This window comes from Botrytis sinoallii (assembly GCF_014898435.1).
Source record: "Botrytis sinoallii strain Bc 23 chromosome Unknown BSIN_003, whole genome shotgun sequence".
Classification (NCBI taxonomy): Eukaryota; Fungi; Ascomycota; class Leotiomycetes; order Helotiales; family Sclerotiniaceae; genus Botrytis; species Botrytis sinoallii.
This window is the reverse complement of record NW_024066030.1, coordinates 1,675,634-1,695,524: the sequence shown is the minus strand read 5'-3', so window position 1 is coordinate 1,695,524 and position 19,891 is coordinate 1,675,634. Positions and strand designations below refer to the sequence as shown.

The 19,891-nt window shown below is 42.7% G+C and overlaps 9 protein-coding genes across 9 annotated transcripts; 4 read left to right on the top strand and 5 right to left on the bottom strand.

Annotated features, from left to right (window-relative positions):
* Positions 1-26: 26 nt before the first annotated feature.
* On the top strand, positions 27-2,085 carry EAF02_002200 (uncharacterized protein). The gene is made up of 3 exons (XM_038898248.1): positions 27-529; positions 579-1,078; positions 1,133-2,085. Exons 1-3 carry the CDS (start codon positions 387-389, stop codon positions 1,444-1,446), a joined length of 957 nt encoding a protein of 318 aa, XP_038761940.1. The 5' UTR covers positions 27-386; the 3' UTR covers positions 1,447-2,085.
* A 255-nt stretch (positions 2,086-2,340) lies between these two features.
* Positions 2,341-3,405, bottom strand: EAF02_002199 (uncharacterized protein; the record flags this gene model as incomplete). The annotated part of the gene is made up of 2 exons (XM_038898247.1): positions 2,341-2,999; positions 3,123-3,405. 2 exons carry the CDS (start codon positions 3,403-3,405, stop codon positions 2,341-2,343), a joined length of 942 nt encoding a protein of 313 aa, XP_038761939.1.
* A 3,351-nt stretch (positions 3,406-6,756) lies between these two features.
* Positions 6,757-7,322, top strand: EAF02_002198 (uncharacterized protein; the record flags this gene model as incomplete). Its single annotated transcript, XM_038898246.1, has 2 exons — positions 6,757-6,839; positions 6,935-7,322. 2 exons carry the CDS (start codon positions 6,757-6,759, stop codon positions 7,320-7,322), a joined length of 471 nt encoding a protein of 156 aa, XP_038761938.1.
* Positions 7,323-8,433: 1,111 nt separating this feature from the next.
* Positions 8,434-9,150, bottom strand: EAF02_002197 (uncharacterized protein; the record flags this gene model as incomplete). The annotated part of the gene is made up of 1 exon (XM_038898245.1): positions 8,434-9,150. The coding sequence occupies one exon, from the start codon at positions 9,148-9,150 to the stop codon at positions 8,434-8,436; it is 717 nt and encodes a 238-aa protein (XP_038761937.1).
* A 792-nt stretch (positions 9,151-9,942) lies between these two features.
* EAF02_002196 (uncharacterized protein) lies at positions 9,943-11,630 on the bottom strand. The gene is made up of 3 exons (XM_038898244.1): positions 10,991-11,630; positions 10,493-10,854; positions 9,943-10,430 (listed from the first exon to the last, which is right to left on the bottom strand). The coding sequence occupies exons 1-3, from the start codon at positions 11,037-11,039 to the stop codon at positions 10,239-10,241; spliced, it is 603 nt and encodes a 200-aa protein (XP_038761936.1). The 5' UTR covers positions 11,040-11,630; the 3' UTR covers positions 9,943-10,238.
* A 525-nt stretch (positions 11,631-12,155) lies between these two features.
* EAF02_002195 (uncharacterized protein) lies at positions 12,156-13,553 on the bottom strand (the record flags this gene model as incomplete). The annotated part of the gene is made up of 1 exon (XM_038898243.1): positions 12,156-13,553. The coding sequence occupies one exon, from the start codon at positions 13,551-13,553 to the stop codon at positions 12,156-12,158; it is 1,398 nt and encodes a 465-aa protein (XP_038761935.1).
* Positions 13,554-13,963: 410 nt separating this feature from the next.
* EAF02_002194 (uncharacterized protein) lies at positions 13,964-15,090 on the top strand (the record flags this gene model as incomplete). The annotated part of the gene is made up of 5 exons (XM_038898242.1): positions 13,964-13,970; positions 14,050-14,112; positions 14,248-14,342; positions 14,406-14,618; positions 14,704-15,090. 5 exons carry the CDS (start codon positions 13,964-13,966, stop codon positions 15,088-15,090), a joined length of 765 nt encoding a protein of 254 aa, XP_038761934.1.
* Positions 15,091-16,902: 1,812 nt separating this feature from the next.
* EAF02_002193 (uncharacterized protein) lies at positions 16,903-17,779 on the top strand (the record flags this gene model as incomplete). Its single annotated transcript, XM_038898241.1, has 4 exons — positions 16,903-16,915; positions 17,025-17,262; positions 17,332-17,497; positions 17,651-17,779. 4 exons carry the CDS (start codon positions 16,903-16,905, stop codon positions 17,777-17,779), a joined length of 546 nt encoding a protein of 181 aa, XP_038761933.1.
* Positions 17,780-18,204: 425 nt separating this feature from the next.
* On the bottom strand, positions 18,205-19,211 carry EAF02_002192 (uncharacterized protein; the record flags this gene model as incomplete). Its single annotated transcript, XM_038898240.1, has 3 exons — positions 18,205-18,535; positions 18,593-18,742; positions 18,863-19,211. 3 exons carry the CDS (start codon positions 19,209-19,211, stop codon positions 18,468-18,470), a joined length of 567 nt encoding a protein of 188 aa, XP_038761932.1. The 3' UTR covers positions 18,205-18,467.
* Positions 19,212-19,891: the final 680 nt, after the last annotated feature.

Sequence of the window (19,891 nt, the reverse complement as noted above, 5' to 3'; positions counted from 1 at the left end):
CACGAGTCTTATAATGTTTCTGGAGAGAGCTTCTGATGACGAGAAGATTTTGCCTGAAACATAATCTTCACCTTTAATTTACTCATCTTCCCCGCTTGCGCGTTTCAATAATATGCCTTTCAAAATACATCAAGTGAATCTAACGGACTAGACTAACCCTAAATAGTCAGGAGGGGTAGGCTATAAAAGTTATCGTACCTCTCTTGACTTCCAAATCGACCCTCCTTTGACGTCTCTTTTACAACCTCAAAATACTCATGTTAAATCTACGACAAATCAACCCGATTGCTTCGTTTTTCACAGCTCTTTCTTGACTCCATAAAGAAACTGGGGGCATACCCTATTCAGATCACTATCAACCAGGATCACGTATCAAGCACATCAAAATGGCATCAGACACCCCAGAAACTCCAGAGAAGCTCATTTTCGACGCTGCTGGTGAAGTGCTTTTGATTTTTACTCATCTTCCAGTCGACAGAGACGGAGTTGAAGCTGATAACGACTCGTTCAACTCACATAAACGAAAAGCGTATGTTTTTTCCAACACTTTGCCTTGATCAAAGCTGAACAAAACACAGACATTGCGATAAGTCATACACAGTAACTATGCTTGTTTCCTCGAAGCATTTGAAACTTGCATCGCCAGTTTTCGGAGCCATGTTGAACCATGATCGTTTCAAGGAAGGAATTGAATTACAGGCCAATGGAGAAGTCAAGATTTCGCTACCTGATGACGATCCAATTGCTTTTGCAATTATCGCTAATGTCATCCATCACCGGAACAAACTTGTACCCGAACATGTCGCTCCGATGCTATTGGCCACAATAACACTTCTTACGGACAAGTACCAGATGCATGAAGCGATGTCGTTAGTTACAAAGTGCTGGACAACTCTGCTAGGCGAGGAGAGGGATGCACAATATACGAGTATTAATACTGGTGGTCTGGTCTATCTTGCATATTTCCAGTACAAGCCTCTTGAATTCAAAAAGCATACAAGACGCGCAATTGTCTGCAACGATGAAAATTTTGCAGATTGGGTGAACGAACATGGTTGTTGGCCTTACACTATTGTCGGTATGTGAAGTGAATAAAATGCTGATGATGTGCTCCTTACTGATTGGAACTCAGAGAAAATTAAAGAAGCCCGGCTGAAAGCATTTGGAGGCCTATTTTCTATCCTCGGCGATCTAGTTAGATCGCAGATTACAAATGAGACTTACGATGAATATGACTTCTGCGATCAAGTCACCATCGGCTCTCTCATGCAAGTCGCTTTAGAAAATCGCTTATATCCATTCCCCAAAGCACCTTATCAGGGCTTCGACTTGAAAGCAATGTTCAAGAAGATATCGAATGCAAGAATCGATACACGTTGTACTTATGAGGTTACCTTAGGTACATGTGGGAATTCGGAGATGATTTCCAGGATTGCAGCAGATTGAAATGGTGCAGTTCGAATCCAAAATTGAAGGCTTAGATCTCGAATCTTTCCGGTCCTCGCCTGAGTAAAAGGGAAGGGAAGAGAAGTATCATCAAAGAGCTCTCCTTCACCGAGTTTTAATCAGGATAATCAATCTGCTTGATTGAGTGATTTGAATTTGGCATCGAATATCAGTTTACACTATAGGATTTACGGCGCCAGGTTACTGCATCCACATGTTGCATTGCATGGAGAGTGTGAAGGATGAACCCGTAGTCCACGATTGCTCATCAGCTTTACAAATGCGGACTTAAGAATCATCGCTTCTACCTCACGAATTTTCAAATTTCTACCATAAACGACGTTGCTGGGTACTATCATTACAGGTCTCTTTGGGGAAACATTTCAAGCATAACACATTTCTATGAAAGTTTTCTCTATACTCTTCATTCCATACGCCAGGTCAAAAAACGCAGCATATCTCTAAACACAGAAAGAGTAATCTGAAGCACATTCGTCTCATGAGAACTTGTTCCGAAACACTTTCCATATCCTTACATACTTTCTTTCTATGCACCTGACTATTTCGTTCTGGTAGCTTCGCAATGCTTTACTCAATTGTTACTAAGTATGCGATAGTAATACAATATCTGAATTTCAATTTTTTCTCCTCCTGCGTCTTGAGGTCCTGAAGCTTTATAATATCGTCATGCCTGCCCATCTTTCATTGTTTTAACCTATTCATATTAATTTGGCTCCTCATTGGTATTCTGAGATGCATGCACGTGTACCTTCATCAATATTCTAATATCCAGTCCAGTAGTAGACGCCTATAACACGACCTAACTCACACACAGATCTCAGTCACCATGAAGCTAAATTTCAGGCTATTGCATTTTGATTTCCAACTCTTACTCTACAGCCTAGTAAAACCTCCCTCGGGAGGTTGCAACCAATTCCTCTCATCATACACATTCTCCCCCTCAATAACATGAAACGTATAAATAATTCTCCCCTTTTCGCTCGTATTCCTCTCGCTCTTATGCAACAAATTCCCATGAATGAGTACCAAATCCCCCGCTTTAACTTCACCCATTACATAACTGCCTTCCTTTTCCTCCCCCTCTCTCTCCCTCTTCTCTAAACCTCTCGGGAAAATCTCCCCCTCATTCTCCACAAACTCCGTCCCCCCACCATCTTTCCTCCTAACAAATCTCTTCCCCACCCCCTCCCACTTATGACTCCCAGGCCAAAAACTCAAACATCCATTTTCCCTCGTTGCATCTTCGAGCGCGTACCAAAACCCCACTGCGCTGGGTGGATCGGTATATAAAAATGTGGAATCTTGATGGGGGGGGACGGCACCGCCTATTTCGGGGTTCTTGCAGATTATCATTGATTGCAAACATTTGGGTTCTTTGAAACCGAGAGATTGCGCGATGAGAGAGGGAGAGTGAGTGGCATTTGGAGAGAGAAGCGCGGCAAAAGGGGGCGAGAGCGAATGGAGGGCGTGCCCGATTTTGTTTATGGAGAGGTGTTTGGGTTTGAGGAGTTCGCCTTTTGGAGATAGTGCGTCTAGTTTTTAGGTGTTAGTAATTGGTAGTGAAGATTCAATTTAATCCAACAAGGTTGTATGAATCAAAAGAATCATGTGAAGTGAATAATATAATTCATGATCCAAAGCACGAGAAAACATACCTTCCTCAAAGAAAAATCGTATCTTATCACCGCTCTCCAGAAAATAACTATCCCCAACATGTTCAACGTCATCTCCTTCCCCAGTACTAAATTTCGTCATGGGATGATCATCCAGCGAGAAATTGTTCAACATAGAATGGGTTTCGGATAGTAAGGAGGAAACTGTTTCTTGGGAGAGAGCTCGTGGGATGATCAAATACCCATCTTTGTTAAAGGTGTCGAGCTGCTCCTTGGTGAGGCCTCTGAGAGCAGCAGGAGACGGCGATGTACGAGAGGGAGACATTTTTGCTTTGAAAAGAGGGAATTGCTATTATTGAGAGAGTTGAAGGTTTAATAGTAAAGCAAGATGTGGAGTTTAAGGAAATGGATTCTCTTATCGAATGACCCCTCACTCGATAAGCATACCTACCTGGCCTGGTACATGGGCCGAAGTGTGTCGGAATTGCCCGAACGGCTCGTTTGCTAGAGCATACTTTCAAATTGTCAGTTTGATCCAGGAAACAATTGGTGAAAGCAGCAATCTGGTGTGGTGTTTGCTTCATGTGAGATCCACGGCACACGGCACTGGTAGCTGATGATATGACGAGATCTTGTGTAAGGGAAAAGAGAAAAACACGCGGGATGTATCAACAAAGATCCAAAATCTTCATGTTTACAGTAATTGGTCGCAATACATTACGACTCGCTCGCATAGGAAAATTAGGGGAAAATCACAAAATATCATCATGTTCCAACATCATATACCATTTCTTTTGTGACGACAACAAACACGTTGGTAATGCAAATCCGATATCTAGAGTGATGTTGGCTTGGATAGTGAGTGGGTGGTAAAACAAGATCATGAGTAATTTTTCTTCCTCGCCCTCTGAAAGAAGAAAAAAAAAGAAGCTGTGGTGCACAAGATTTCAAAAAGAAACAACTGGTCGCTGAGGGGTTCGAACCCTCGCATCTCTCGATAATGGTGTTTTCAACCTCATAGAAGGTGTCTTAAAACCATCGCCTTAGACCACTCGGCCAAACGACCTCACTGCTGTGATAAGTTTCGATGCAATTAACTAATTAAACTAACGTTAACAGCCATGATAAATATTTCCCCGCTTAATCTCGTTTCAAAAAATAATTTATCTTATTAGTGACAATAGCTATCCCACTGAGATATTTCCCCTCCAAGAATCTGCTTTTCATTCATCTATTCTTTCACAGATTCTCAACTTTTCCGAACGCTCGAGCGAAAATGTTTTGATGCGGGGCAAAAGATGGACTAGTGCTGAAGCACCCCGTTGATATTCCAATTATTATTACCATCCCAATCTTAAGGTCGAGGATTTTAATTTCCTGATCTATCAGATGCAAAGATCTTCGATATCTAAATTGTTCCTGCGAATACTATTTCTTCAAAACTACATCGTGGTAACTCTCAACTAACACTCTTAACTCTAATATGCATTATTCAAACTATCGAAATGAATAAACACATATATTTATAACTATCTAGTATTTCAAGAAGATTTATGTACACATATACTCAAATTACATAGATGATATAGTTATCACTTGAAAATCACATCCGTTCTCTCGGAACCAATTTGATTCCCTCGATTGGCATAGTAGCAATTACCGAACTGGAAAGACATTCTTTCGAAGGCTCGAAGATCCATTAGGACAAGCCTCGGGAAAACTGGCCCTCAGCTAGTTCTCTTACCTGGGGTTGTGAAAGAAGATTGCTTCATTTAAGCTATCATCTAGAGTCTCAAAGCACACTTGCTTGATCTGCTCGTATGTTTCCACGTACACTCTACTTCGAGTCCGGTATGCTTCCTCATGAATGGCATCATTCCCTTTCTCATTGCTGACGTCATTGTCTTCAAATTTTGATTCTCCTTTCGAGAGCCAAAGCTGTTTATGAAGTGGTGCATCATTTTTCGTGCATTCTTTGAAAGATCCGAATTTTGGGTTTGCTTTATTTCTTCGATTATTGGCGGAATTTCGCACTCCGCAGTTGAAGCTAGCATATTCTCGAAGTCGAAGTAGCTCAAGACAAAAAGGAAGTCCTTTGGGTGGAAACTTAGAAAGAGAATGCCTAGAAAATCACTAGTCAGTAATATTTTAAATGTCACCCATGTTGCTGATTGGGTTGATTTCGGATGAGGCTTGATATTGTCGCGATGCTATGTTCGAGATAAAATATTGACTGCTCAGTGAGTCGACTTTAGAGAGAGAAATACTTGGCTGTTAAGTATATATTTTTAAAGTGCCCAAGAAAAGGTCTCTCTCCAATGAAGGTCATTTTGGGATTGGAATATGAATTCCCTCTGGGTGAAAAAATGAGGTAGATATACACTGCGACCACTATTCACTTAAGCTGCGGTGTTGACCGGATCACAGTCAGTGTAGGCAATAGTATTTCCCGTATTTCGTATACGGGTTAGTTTAGTGGTGCGTATCGAATTTTTTCGAAATACGTACGTATGTGGTATAGAATTCAATACCACTGAAAGTATTCAATATCATTTAGTTATTCAATACTATCAGCAATATACTGAAATACTGGAATCCAATATAAATAATACATTCCTATCCAAATTAGGCTAGAAATAAGGGATTCCCATTCAATTTGAAATCAGGAATGGAATTTTATTACCTAATTAGGATAGGAATGTATATTTTATATTGGATTCCAGTATTTCAGTATATTGCTAGTATTCTTTAGGCATATGAATATGTACGAGAGTGGTATAACCTCCTTTCTATACGTACTAGCTGCAATATCAATATGCTAATACGCGCCATAGTTTCACTGTAGTATACTATTGCCTACACTGATCACAGTCTCTGTTGCCCCTTTTACCTCCCACTTGTATTTCTGGGCATATTTTCGTACAACCTTCTCATTTGCTAAGCCCAAGCCCTCCTGGGTTTCAATTTTCTTAGTTCATCGAGTGCATCATATCCACGACTTTTGATCACCATGGCACTAATCAGAATGTTTGCCATATGACATTCGTTGTTTCTATAACTCGTAATAGTGGCGATATACGCGGTTGCGGTTCTATCTGCCGCTAAACCAAAATGACCTTTCGATGTCTGATTTCCTCAAAGAACTTGATTTTGGTGGGAGGTCATACCTATATACATATTGGACTGGTCTTTCTAAAAATGGTTTAATATGATATTCTGTAAATGAATGACTGAGTTGTCTACTTCTCAACTAAAGCTGTCCACAATTTTGATTTGAAAGATGGATGTTACTCCAATCTAGTCCCTCGTCTCAAGTTTACCCCCAGAGATTCTTGCAAAGATCTCAGCTATCGCTGCTCCCCTCGATGTCACCTCAAACTTGGTCAATCCAGCCAGTAGAGGGTGGGTATTTCCCATTGTCAGTTCTATATTGGCTGGCTTAATGATAATATGTTACGCCATTCGACTTCATACAAGATTGGCGATTCAGCGAAAAGTAACATGTGTGATTGTTAGCTGCTCGTTTTCATTCCAAAGATTCATTCAAACTGACTACATATCAGTCACGTCACTCACAGGTTTCGTATGAATCATTCCTTTGATCATTTGGATCTAGTATTGATTTTCCAGCCGCTTAGCGCTTTGGTGGTCTATATCGATGTTCTGATATGTATGTATGCCTATAACTACTACGCATGTATCAAGCACAACCGACCTTCCAAAAGCTGTTACTAGAGATGGTATTGTCGGTATTCATTCGTGGGATATCTCCTTATTGCGTCTATTCAGTCAGCGAAATTTGATTGTATGTATTCTTCTCCCCTTGCTTATAACCCTTGATGCTTTAACTTCAGTTCTCACATTAACTGGGCTCTTTACGTAGGTACTTGGATGGTCTATTGTGCTCTAGGTTTCGCAAAGCTCCCTCCCTCTCTCTTCCTTGCGTACCTTGAAATGTTTGTAGGATGTAAATGGATGAAAATCTGCGTATATATTGGTACCAAGATTTCTTCCTTATTTTGTCTCGCTACTACGGTCGTCCAATTTTATCTAGCAACGCCCTTCAATGGCGAAACATGGAACTCACATATAGTCTCAACCCGCACTCTCAAAGGGATTACTTTCTCCGCCCCAACGGCCGCTGTCGGGTTGGCGATCGATGTTTATCTTTTCATCTTGCCGTTTATTGCTATTATTCGATTGCATCTACCAATGCGGAAGCGAATACCTGCTAGGTTGTAATGACATGTCCACGCAACCGGCTGGCGAAGATACTTTTCCCATCGCTCCTCATGAGCTACGCCACTAAGCTTGAAACTGATGTTCGAATGAGCAAAGAGGAGAGAAAAGTTGAGGCAGGATAGTTGACATTCATGAAAGGGGATGGATAGCTGAATGAATAATAAGCCTGTTTTAAATGAACAAGAAGAAATTATACACAAGAAAATAAGAAAAAAGACTACATATTCATCTACAATATGGTTTCAAGAAATGATTCTGTAAGAGCACATTATGCCTACTAGAATGTGAGGTTTTGGTGTTGGAATGAAAAGCTCTTAGCATCTTCAATCTAGATATTTGGGAGCCTAGAAGTATCGCGATTCATAATATCTGTAGATGATAATAGAAATAGATAAGATGTTTTGTAATAACAAGTAAGTAATCATGTTTACTGCCTATCATGACCGTTGCCCACCCCCACTTTGAAGTGTCTGTTCTTCCCCTGATACCAACACGAATAAAGCTGTTTCCTCAACGAAAAATCCTTCTCAATATCAAAGATTTCTGAGATTTGTTCTCATACAACCAGAATCCCTCGATATGGCACTGACAGGAAATTGAGATGATAAAAATCAAAGGCGTCGGCTTCTCTCTCTACTATTGGATACCCCCAAACCTACTTTCTCTTGACAAAGACATACCATCATTCGACGAGACAGCCAGAAAAAGTTGAACAGACCGGACCGGATGAAGCAAAGAAACCATAGCTGTGAAAGAAAGCAGCGATTTGCAGAAGTACAGAGGTCGAAATGAGCCGTGTTGCGAAATGTGATGTAATGAAAGAGCAGGCAATCCTTTTCGCAAGATACGTAAAGACTAGGGGAGCACGAAGAATTTCATGAGGATGAGATTACTGCAACAAGGATGCTGATGTGATATAAGGACAGAAACACAGTCTAATACTTTAACTTGATGCGGGTGGAACGGTAAATCGTGATGTCGCGCTCTTTTGCAATGACTTGTTGTTGTGCAAGAGACCTCATATGTCTATGGCTCATTCTCAGTGGAGTTGAATAGAGAATCAGCAATAAAATACTTCCTGCTAGAGACTAACTCAGTCACCTGCTCTTCTCTAATAATCGCTATCGTTATCAATGTCATATTCACCGATGCTATAATCAGAACCATCACCATCATGAGGAGGATCAAGCCATTCATACACATCGTTGGCATCGTCATCCGATTGTGGGTTTTCCGTAGTGTTGATAGTCCATCCGTGACTCATCATTTCCCTCCTGATATAATCACCCGGACCCTCCTCATACAAGTTGACAGTAATGTTTTGTAGGGACGGAATGGCTCTGAAGTGAGAATCAACTATAGCCAAAGCCTCCGCAACAATATTGAGATTGTCAAGTTCATCGAGAGTAGTTTGCCAAGCATTGGTGCTTTCTAAATCGGTCTCAAGCGCAATCAAACTGGTACAGTCGTTTTGGATTTTCGATAAGCCCTGAGAGTCGTTGACTTCAAGCTCAATATCAGAGGGTTCAAGATCGGAGAATGCGGGAAAGTTGATAGCAATGCGTCGTATAGAGCTGGCATTGATAGGACCAATCTTATTGAGAAAACCTTGAGCATTCCACAGGTCGAATTCGAAGATATTCTGCGCGTAAAATACTGACGTGGCTTCGCCGTGTATCGTTCTACATGTGAAAAGTAGGCCCTGAGTCAGGTTCCTGGGTAGGAATCGTAGCTGGGAGTCTATCTCGATAGAGGATTCACACACCAAGAGTTCCTCATATATCCTGTTGCGAAGTTCCCTGGGGAGGCTGAGAATGTTGGTCGACATTTCGTTAGCGGTGTGCGTTTGAAGCCTCCTACGCTCACTGCGACACGCAATCAAGATTCGTTTTCTCACAAGCTGTCAATTGCAGACGCGATGTAGGCTCGACTGATACCAGATATTTTGTTGGGAAGTTGATTGCCAGGTCAGAGTTGAGAAGAAAACCACTCCACTACCTTTCCACCGCTTGAGAAAACAAACAAGCAGTCAGCGTTACATCAGCCACAAGCCTCACTTCTTGTACAACCTCATCCTGTACAACCAACCCGATTTCTCTGAATCCATTTGCTTCTCTATTCTAATGACCTTATCCATTCTTGTATCATCACACAACCTTACGGTTACTTATCAAGGCACACATTAGCAAGCACTGAGTAACACTTTCCATGCATTAACCCGTAACCTCGGAATCTCCCATTACCTCCTTTCTCTATCTGCCCCCAGTTATCGTGATCCCAAGCCCGCAAACCAGAAAAAGAAAATTTGTATACCATTCCGTGGCCGTGAAGCTGTCTAACCTACCTACGTGCACATTTCTTAGAGATGATTGGAGAAAGCCGAGGAGCGAATACTTGTGCTGATTTGCAAAAAGGTAAAAGATGCTAATTACTACAAGAGAAGGCCGAGGCTATCAGCCCATCAAGTCAGATGTACCAATGATTGAACTCTAATCTCTTGAAAACCTCTGTATGGTAACATTATATGATGAGCGACGAGAAACTGCATTTGTCAGTGAGCCTCTCAATAAGCTTCGGCGCTATCATGGAATCAATGCATGAGCTAATGCAAGGAACTGAGATATAGTTAAGATGAGAAGCATGCTTTCATTGGCCTAACTCCTAATTTGTAACCATCAATTCACATATTAATCCAACCAAATTCAGTCCATCAGTCGTATACGCATAGATTCATACAGCCGCTCTCAAAATGCTCAAATGCAGAAAATGATCCACCCAAATCAAGAGACCTTGGGAAGTCTTTTTACAGACATTCCATGTTGTTACCAAAAGTATAGATACCGAGAGAATTAAAATTGAAACGTTATAGCCATGTCAATGTATCACGAGTTTGTTGCAGAGTTTCCCGAAGTAGAATTATGCGGAAATTCCTCCGGAGCGCTCACTTGGTATGAGTTCGTAGCCATCTTCAGGGGCGAGGGCAAATGCAGAGATGGCGATACCTGCAGCGGATGCAATCGAGAGACACCAACTAATAGTGCAGAAAATCCATCCTTTGTCCAGCTTCCAGCCTGGGAAGAATTGTTCATCATGATCATATAGATATGCCTACCAATAGTCAGTATCATCTCGCCTCTCGTCCATTAATTTCCAAAACAAGCAAAACATACCACAATACTCATACCAGCTGCCTGAACTATACCCACCAATACCAGCAAGAAAGCTAGTATTTTCCAGCCCGTCTCTCTCTTCTGCTTGCCACCGAATAAGACAACTACATATGCCACCAATGTAACCAACTCTACCACAGCCGCAAAAGACATGAGAAATCCTACGGATCGCCACATTGAACAGAATCCCCTATCTGGCCCTGCACAATCTTCCGATGTAGGGAAATGAGAAGAGTGGCCTGTGAGCGAACTATAGCTGCGATGCAGTCCTATCGATTTCGTTACATGATTACCGTTCGGTGTCGTTACATCCCATGTAATCCAATCAGGTATGAAGATCGATACAAAAGTCAGTGTTGTCGCTATACAATTCAAATGGTCAGCTATTGTACTATAATGATTTGGCAGAAGATGGCGAAATCAACTCAGAGGGTTAGATTCTGGTCAAGATCACTGCCATGCTACTGAATCATGTAAATGACGCAGAGAATAACATACCAGCGATAAACACTGCGAGAGCGACACTGTAAACATAAACCCTCGTCATGGTGCTGTAAATATACCCAAGATTACTTTCGCAAACTTCCTAGATTCCCACCTCTCCTTCGATCCAAATGTTTGTTCCCGTCTCGCCTTCGGGTATTTGATATCGAAGGATCAGTTTTCCTCTTGAAGAGATATAAAGATAAGAGACAATGAAAGTCTCCAGAGAAAAGAAATTGGGAATGAGGGGTTTGAGTCGTTGTAATTGAATCAATATGGGTCTTCGAAGGAAGGTTGCGTAGTAGACCTATATGCATGCAAAGCACAAACCTGTTGGCCTGGCCTGCCTAATCGAGTGATTCGCTGATATCAAATAAAGCTTCCCTCCAAGTTATCTATCGCCCAAACATTCAACAAATGGCGGTGAACGTGTATTTCGGAGAGAGATCCGGTTCCTTCAATTATAATTACCTATATCACGTCTCAAAATTTCAAGTAAATGGATAGATGGTTTCTGTGCATGTGTTTGAAGTGATGGGATTCTTTGACTTTAGGAAAGGTGGGAGGAATTGTCCAAACTTGTCATAATGATTAACTTTGTTAGTTAGACTCTAAAGAGTGGAGTGGAATGTCGAAATGACGTTGGAGATTTAACGAGTTCTGATGGGGGGCTTCGGAAAATTCGACAGATTTTAATCACGAGGACTGATTTAGATATGGCTGCATACAATTGCATACAAGGCACAGTAAGTAGTATCACATTGTTACTAGGTAGGTACTGATAAGAAGCAATGGTGTATGAGAATTGTTATATTATTGGTGATGAAAAAACAATCGGTATTTGATGCCATGTCTTTTATTTGGGTATCTCAATTAACAATATCAAGGTTGATTTGAACATCGGAGAAAATGCAACCACTAAACAGCCACCATGTATTATCTGCTCAGCCATCCCTGATTGGCCATCCGAAAAGAAATCAGGAAACCGACTTGAACGTTTCCATGATCTCCAACTGCGTTATTGAATATGCAATTGATGTTTGTAATTTGTAGGCAAGAAACTTTGAAGCGATTTGTAAGTCTTCAGCCCATATCAGTTCTCAAACCATCCTTCTGCACAACCATCATAATGAGAGGTAACATGTGATCAATACCACTAACTCAATGTTGAATCCCGTCTTCACTCACTGTCCTCACTTTCGCTGCTGCTCGACCCGTCTTCACTGGATGAATCCTCATCATCACTTCCCGAACTAGATGAGCTGCTTGATGAACTGGAAGATGTATTATCTTTGTTGTTACCGTCCACCATTGACTCATCATCGGAGCTGCTATCATCAGAATCACTGCTTGAATCTGAGTCGGAAGAGCTTGAATCATCAGCTGCAAGTGTCCGTTGCTTTCTTTTCCTTCCGATCTTCTGCGGGGTACCGTCATTCAATCGCAACCTCTTTTCTCCGTCCGTTGCTACAGATTCTGTTTCCGTGGCTTGCGTATCCATCGTCTCTTCAGAAGACGAAGAGCCCAATTCAGCAAGAATTTGTTCGGCTCTCATTCTTTTGGCCATTCTGGGAGCCATTGCTGCGTCCGACAGTCCCATAATTACACCCTCTTCATACCCCATTCGCGACGATGCCCCAGCAGCAGTCATTGATGCAACATATTCATTGATGGCAAGATCGTACTCTCGTTGTCTTTTGCTACTGTCCGCCATTGTTGCTGGAAATCCAGAAGCGTCAGACTCTCGATCTTTCACCTTAATAGCTAATGCTTCGTCTCGAAGTCTTTTTCTGACCCCTCCCTGCAAACCTCTGACGTACTCGTAGAGAAGATGGACGTGATCGGAAGGAACGACCTCAACGTTGAAAGCGTGCTTCAATAGGTGATTTTGGTGATTTTTGTTGAACTTCCACGTCTCCTTCGATTCGTGATACTGTCTTAGATACGCTAAGAATGGGCGTGGAGCGGCGGTTGGTTTGGAGACTTTCGACTTCTTCACAGACTTCTGGGGCTTCGAATCCTTCTCAGTGGTACCATTTTCGGGTTTGGCTTCCGATTTTGTCTTCTTGACTCTTTTCACCCTTCGTTCCTTTTCTGGGAGTGTAGTATCAGATTGTTCCTCGACTATAGGTGGTGCGGGTGTTTCAAAAGCTTGACTCGTAGAAGGACCGTAGAAAAAGTCGTCTTGTGCTTTTTGATCGGCCACCCAACCTAAGTATAACTGTTTTATACTATCGCCATCTTGAGATTTTGTTTCCGGGGTGAATGTTACTGATTTTTTTAGCACGGATTTTCGGGGTGTAGTAATAATTGAATCGGGAACGACCGATCGTTGTGGTTCAGAAGCAGGAGGATGAGAGTCGAGATTCTTCAGCTTTTTCGCAGACGTTTCGTGCTCGGACTCGATGTCTTCTCTTGGTCTTTTCTTATTTGCTATCTCGATTTCTTTAAGAGGTTCGGTAATTGAGGCTTGAATATTTGAATCAGAGGAATTTGGGGCCGATTTCAACTTTAAGCCTAATCGTTTCCATGAGGGGATTCGTGGCGCCCCTCCACTCGCGGAAGGTGAAGGTATCATGGCAAAGAACTTAAGAAATCTAAGAATCTACCAGCCTATAGACACATGAACTTAAAACTATGCTTCGTAAGGCAAGCCTTGATATTTGACAAAAAGTACAAAAAATTGACGCTCAGATTGATGTTGATGTGAAGGACCGCGAAGTAACTTTTTTTCTCTTGATAAGAATGCCCGCCGCTTTAATACCCGGCGCTAAACTATTTTGAACGATAGTCCAGGCTTCAAGCTTCCGCGTGTAAAGGTTGGATACCAGTAGCTACTGTACATGACAACTTTGAAGCATCATAATTTCTTCCACGTCTTTATTTCTCACCTAAACAACCACGATACCTTTTGATTCTAATTTACAAGTAATTACTGTCTCGAAATACCCATCCTTCACATTCAGATACCAAGTCAACTTCTTCAAAATGTCGGGTATGTTTGTTCTCGCGCGCCCGCCTCTTGACAAGCTCCTCAAGAAGCTCGAGAAGCTTGAACTAACAATCCACAATAGGTAGCGCAGGTTACGACAGACATATCACGATCTTTTCTGATCAAGGAAGATTATACCAAGTCGGTACGCAGATCCAGACGCAAATAGAACCGTTAAAGCCATGGGATTCGTAGGATCTCAGCTTTATTGATCTATCACGACCCCAATCCAACACAACGGCATGTAATAACATTATACTAACTGCTCTTGCGAGAATAGAGTATGCCTTTAAAGCTATCACCGCTGCGAACATTATGTCTGTAGGCATTCGAGGAAAGGATTGTGCCGTTGTTCTGTCTCAAAAGAAGGTTCCCGTACGACACACTGATCCAGATTCTATTTCAAGTTCAATACTAATACAATGGTGCTCCACATAGGATAAGCTCATTGATCCATCATCCGTCTCCCACATCTTTCAATTGTCACCATCCGTAGGATGCGTCATGACAGGTTCTATCGCAGATGCCAGAGCCTCTGTTCAAAGAGCTATTGGCGAGGCTGCCGAATTCAGATACAAGTTTGGATACGAGATGCCGTGTGATGCCCTGGCAAAGAGGATCGCCAATATTAGCCAAGTCTATACCCAAAGAGTAAGCTTACTTAATGAAACCTTTGTCGAAATTTTGGATGATACTGTATCTCTGTTCATCTTGCTAACTTGATATTGTTTTTTAGGCATACATGAGACCGTATGGTGTTGCAACCACGTTAATATCGTTGGATTCTGAATTTGGTCCTCAACTGTACAAATGTGACCCAGCTGGCTACTACACTGGTTACAAAGGAACAGCTTCGGGTCCAAAACAACAGGAGGCGTTCAACCACCTGGAGAAAAAGCTCAAGAACAAGGATTGTGCAGAAGGTAGCTGGGAAGATGTAGTAGAATTAGGCATCACAACTTTGAGCACAGTTCTCAGCGTCGATTTCAAGAAGGGAGAATTGGAGATTGGTATTGTTGGGGGGCCAAGAAAGGATGGAAAGGAGGGTACAGATCCGGGCTTCAGGGCTTTGACTGAAGAGGAGATCGATGAGAGGTTACAGGCAATTGCAGAAAAAGATTAGTTGCCGATCATGAGTAAAGCGTTGAGGCAAGATATCCAGATGAGGCAACCATGAAATACGTTCGGTAAACCCGGCGAATGACTGATCAAGAAATACTATTGCTATGAAATTCAATTTATGATACCAATCTGCATTTGATACTGAGCAATGGTAGGCGAGAAAGCCACATATCTTTTGTCATCTCGTTAATTTTGGTGTAACATGTGTACCTAGGTACACGGAAGAAAAAAAGAAACGAAACGGAAACATAGCCATATTGTGGCTTGACCACTGCTGGACTGAATAATAGACGACCCATACCTTCGGTGACAGTGTCATGATAGTCTCGGATGATCTGACTAGATCCAGGAGAACATCACTTTACTGCAGCATCAATGATCTAGCATTACGCAGCCCTATCCGGAAATATAGTTTTGGGATTGATCGAATCATCAATCATCTCGCATCGCAAACAAATGCAAGACAGGGAAGAGGAAATATTGAGTATTGAGGATCCCAAAAGAGTAGTGGGGTGGAGTCCCCAAATGGGTCTATTGGAGTTTCCAAGTTACGGATATGGAATATTGAGATGCGGTGATAGGAGTATCTCCCTAGGAAATCACATCTTGGTACTGGGTCAAGATCGTATGGCCCCCAGATGATCTGCTGTAGTCTGTGTTCAGGAGCTGGGAGATTCTCCTGGGTATGCGTATAGAATAGTATGGTGTGGTATGTAATAATACATATGCGTCGATATGGTTGGTACCTGGCGCAGTCACCGCTTGTCCAATGCGAGTGAGATGCTTTCTACAACTTCAGCTATAACGATATTATGATCTGGATCCAAGGACTCCCATTGGCTGAAAGATTCGATGGCAATACACATTTGAGCCTTGAACTAACATGGTTTTTTCTCTGATGGCTTTTTTGTAAGATTATTAGTGGATTAGATGATTTGACGGGTCAAAACCTAGTGAAGGCTGAACATTTATCCTTGTTCCCACGCGAGCGAACAGGTACCGAGGTGTAGCATCAGTCTTTTTAGCTCGTTTTTTACTTTGATTCCTTTACCAAGAAAACCCAAAAGGAATCCCAAATCATTGTCCACATACAACGCATACGGAAGTCACATAGATAGATTTGATTGCACATCACACAGGGGACCCATATCAATTACCCACAATCTACCTCTCATCTAATCCTCCCATCATCCTCCACCACTCGTTCCCACGTTTCAATCCCTACGCTCTTCCTCTAAGAATCTAAGATACACCCATTACACAATACTATTCCAAAACCTATCTCAAACCATCTAATCTGAACCCTTGGACATATCGCAAATCGCTGCCGTCATGCATATCCTGAGAAATACCACAATAGCTTAGTACCCTTGCACCCTTACATCCTTACAGCTCTGTAGGGTTTAAACTAGCTTTGAGCTCGTCACTCCCGTATCATTAGCATCGGACTTAGTTGTGGAGCACAAATGGCTTTCTATACAGTGAGAGTAACTCAATGGTGTCTAATATTTCCAATGGAATCAAAGAATTGGCTTTGCCTGGCTGAGGTATCCTCCCGTTAGCCAGCCACGTTGAGACTCAAAGTGGATGATCAATTTTCAGAGTCAACGTCTTATCTAGTCAAGTATGATTTGAAAAGCTTCATAAACAGCCGAGATGGCTTCATCTTTCCAAGACATCAACGGCACAGTCTTTCATTCAGTTCCTCATTGTCTCCCGTCTCCACTTCATACCAGTTAGCAAGTCATTCTAGTGTCCATTCTCCCGTTATTTGAAGTTGCAGCAGTTTCAAACACTCAAACCTAAATACACAATGGCCGATGGATGTAAGTCATTTATGTTCCTACCACACAAGACCGTTACTTGTGCTCGTCCCTACCGTGCATTCGGGACGGATGAGACTCAATTGACTCCAATAACTTACAAATTCACTAGTGAACGATCAAAGAACTGCTCGGGTAGCAGATCTTCTCTCCGACTTCCGCACTCTTCAATACTACATCGCTGCTGCTCCTACCGACCCGTCAAACATGGATGATTACTACACTGAAGGATATGCCGCTCTTCGCCAATGCTCCTTAGATGGCCAGCATATCCTAAACTGTGCTGCTGAAACTCGAGTCCCACGAGTTCGCGGTGGTGCAGATGAGCAATCTAAAGCGGAATTGCAACAGTATGTCTCTCCCTACCATCAAACGGCACGATTGGGTATTTCATGATTCTCCATACTAACCGCGAGAAGGGTACTCCTGGATGCGTTTTCTCGCCGTCACGAGGCTCAAAAGATCTACCTTCGCCAAGGTGCGGCACAGCGCTGGATCAGTTACAGAGATCAAGTGTTACAGGGCCAGAGACCTCATACCGGGCATACGGATCAATTGAACGCATGCGACGTGCAGCTACGAGCAGTAAGTCAAAGGGGGGTTTTTTTTCTTTCAATTCTCCACTCCGAGCCTCCGAGCCGTTCCCCACTTCCGGTTCTTGTGTGAACGAGCAAGGATGCTGCCAACTTTTGATGATTTGGTATTATTGATTTTTACGCGTGCTGATTTGGGAACTAGGAATTGGTATCAATCACAGATGAGGCCATCTACTCGGATCTAAGGTCGTCCGATTATGGGATGGGGCGCTGGACGCAAGAAGATCCGAGCTTGAGACATGTACAGAGATGGGTTAGGGCTAGACGTTAAGCTGTCAGTGTTCGGAATTGAAACACGTGGACGGGAAGAGGAGATGTGACTGCCGAGGTTGAGTCGGGAGAGGAGGGACGGGGTGAATCGGATGAAAGGAGGGCTGTAATACTATTGTACAGGAAGATGGATTTGGTAATGTTTGATGGCTCTTGTCGAATTGGGATTGTTTGGGTGATTGGATCGGATCGGATTGGCATGGCATGGCTTGGAATTTCCTTACACTTAAAATGGTTGGCGATGGGCATGGAATGGCGCACACATCAGTTTTCCCCCGGCCCTGGCGGTTAGGTCTTCTTTGGCTACTTCCTTACTCATTTTACGGGATTAGACGAGAGGTAGTGCGGGCTTAGAGCATAGAGCTGTGCTAGTGTGTCTAAAGTTAACTTATAAATTTTGAATCAAGAAATTGAGACATGTCGAAAGTTTTATGTGACATTAGTGACATTTGCCTAATCCAACTTGCTAGTATCCAATATAATGGATCCTACTACGCTCTTTACATCAGTTTGTAAGCAAAGAGAATATACCAGCCTCGTACGGCGGCAAAATCAAATATGTATACATCTTCCAGAAACCTCACATGATCGACTCCTTCTTCCATATGACCCTTCCTCGATATCATTTATCGAATATCAGATCCCCCGCTCCCGAGAATGTGATCCAAAAATAACCTCCCAAGGAAGGCTCATCCCGTCTTACTATGGACACAGAGCGCAATGCCACATAACGACAAGATCATACCAATCCAGGTATCTGTCAATACATTAGTTCGCGTACTCGGGGTCCAAGCCACATTTATTGACTCCTTACTCCGATCAACAGTATTGATGGGGAAGGGATGTAAGGGAAAGGGACGAGGGGAATTACCGCGACTGATTACTTTTCTTTCCACCCACCACTCTCCTAATACTGTGAAGAGAAACGCTAGAGAATTTGTGATGGGGACTGTTAGGGAGAGTTCTACATATATCGTTAGCATTATCTACGTCATCACTGTAGGTACTCAGATCACGCTTCTCCCCATCCATCTTCTTTCCTTGAGGATCGACATAAACGGAAAAAAGGAAAGACTAAACTCACCAGCCTGGCCGATTAACAAGAAAAACCAAATACTGCCCGTCAAATTGATCACCAATGGAATCGCATATCTGGGGTTTCGCAAAAGATCCACGACTCCGAAGAAGGCGCCATAGAGCTTAGATTTGACGAAAGATTTGGTAACCGCGGGGGATGAGAGAATGGGGTGAGAGGGCGGTTGGTGGGTTCGCGCGGCGGCTCGGATGAATGGGGTTGTGAAGCCCCAGGCGACACCGATGAGGAGGAAACCGATGATGTAGCGGAAGATTGATGGAGCGGAAGTGTCGGGTGGGGTGGAGGTCACTGGGTCTGATAAAAGTGTGGGGGTGGGAGAGGGTGCGATGGAATACATGATGTGTTGATGTGTGATAGATTGAGGGAAGGGGGGAGGTGGGCGATGGGTAGAGAGTGAAGAGTGGAGAGTGGAGAGTGGAGAGTGGAGAGGTTGGTCAGGGGATGTTTAGGTTGAAAGGGTGATGAAGGAGAGTTGTACAGATCTGTAGTAAGATCTTAGGTTTAATTATAATTTTCTTGATGATGTATGGAGAGAATAAGATAAGAAAGGTAATAGAGTAACAAGCTTGGTTTCAATATGTAGCTACCTACCTAGTACGAAGGAACCTAGATGGGTAACGCCCTGGTCGGGATTCGGGGATTAACCGAAGAAGAATGCAAAGCGGCGGTTAATTAGCAATTACGAGCAACAGCCTTGCCGCAAGTTGCCGGCCGGATGGATAAGATTGTTCATCCATAACCAGCAAACAAACAAACAATATGAACCTTGAAACGATGCAAAGTGTTCGGCCTCATCATTTAATAATTAAGACGAAAGCATTATTGGGTGTTGGAGATCTGAGAATCGAGCTAGAATCTCGGTACCTGCATCACCAGACTCCACCATCTCAAATGATTTTCCGATCGATAACACCATCATTTCGCCATCATCGGACATTTGGGTAGAGTTTGAGTGATAGTCACTCCAGCCACTCTTATTAGCATGAGCCACATGAGATGAGGAGTGGAATGTCGGGT

Coding starts and splice junctions, on each gene's coding strand:
- EAF02_002200 (XM_038898248.1), top strand. CDS start 387: ATGGCATCAGACACCCCAGAAACTCCAGAGAAGCTCATTTTCGACGCT. Junction 530..578: donor AACTCACATAAACGAAAAGC/GTATGTTTTTTC, acceptor AACAAAACACAG/ACATTGCGATAAGTCATACA. Junction 1,079..1,132: donor TTGGCCTTACACTATTGTCG/GTATGTGAAGTG, acceptor ATTGGAACTCAG/AGAAAATTAAAGAAGCCCGG.
- EAF02_002196 (XM_038898244.1), bottom strand. CDS start 11,039: ATGACGAGGGTTTATGTTTACAGTGTCGCTCTCGCAGTGTTTATCGCT. Junction 10,855..10,990: donor TCTCGCAGTGTTTATCGCTG/GTATGTTATTCT, acceptor TGAATTGTATAG/CGACAACACTGACTTTTGTA. Junction 10,431..10,492: donor CAGCTGGTATGAGTATTGTG/GTATGTTTTGCT, acceptor GACTATTGGTAG/GCATATCTATATGATCATGA.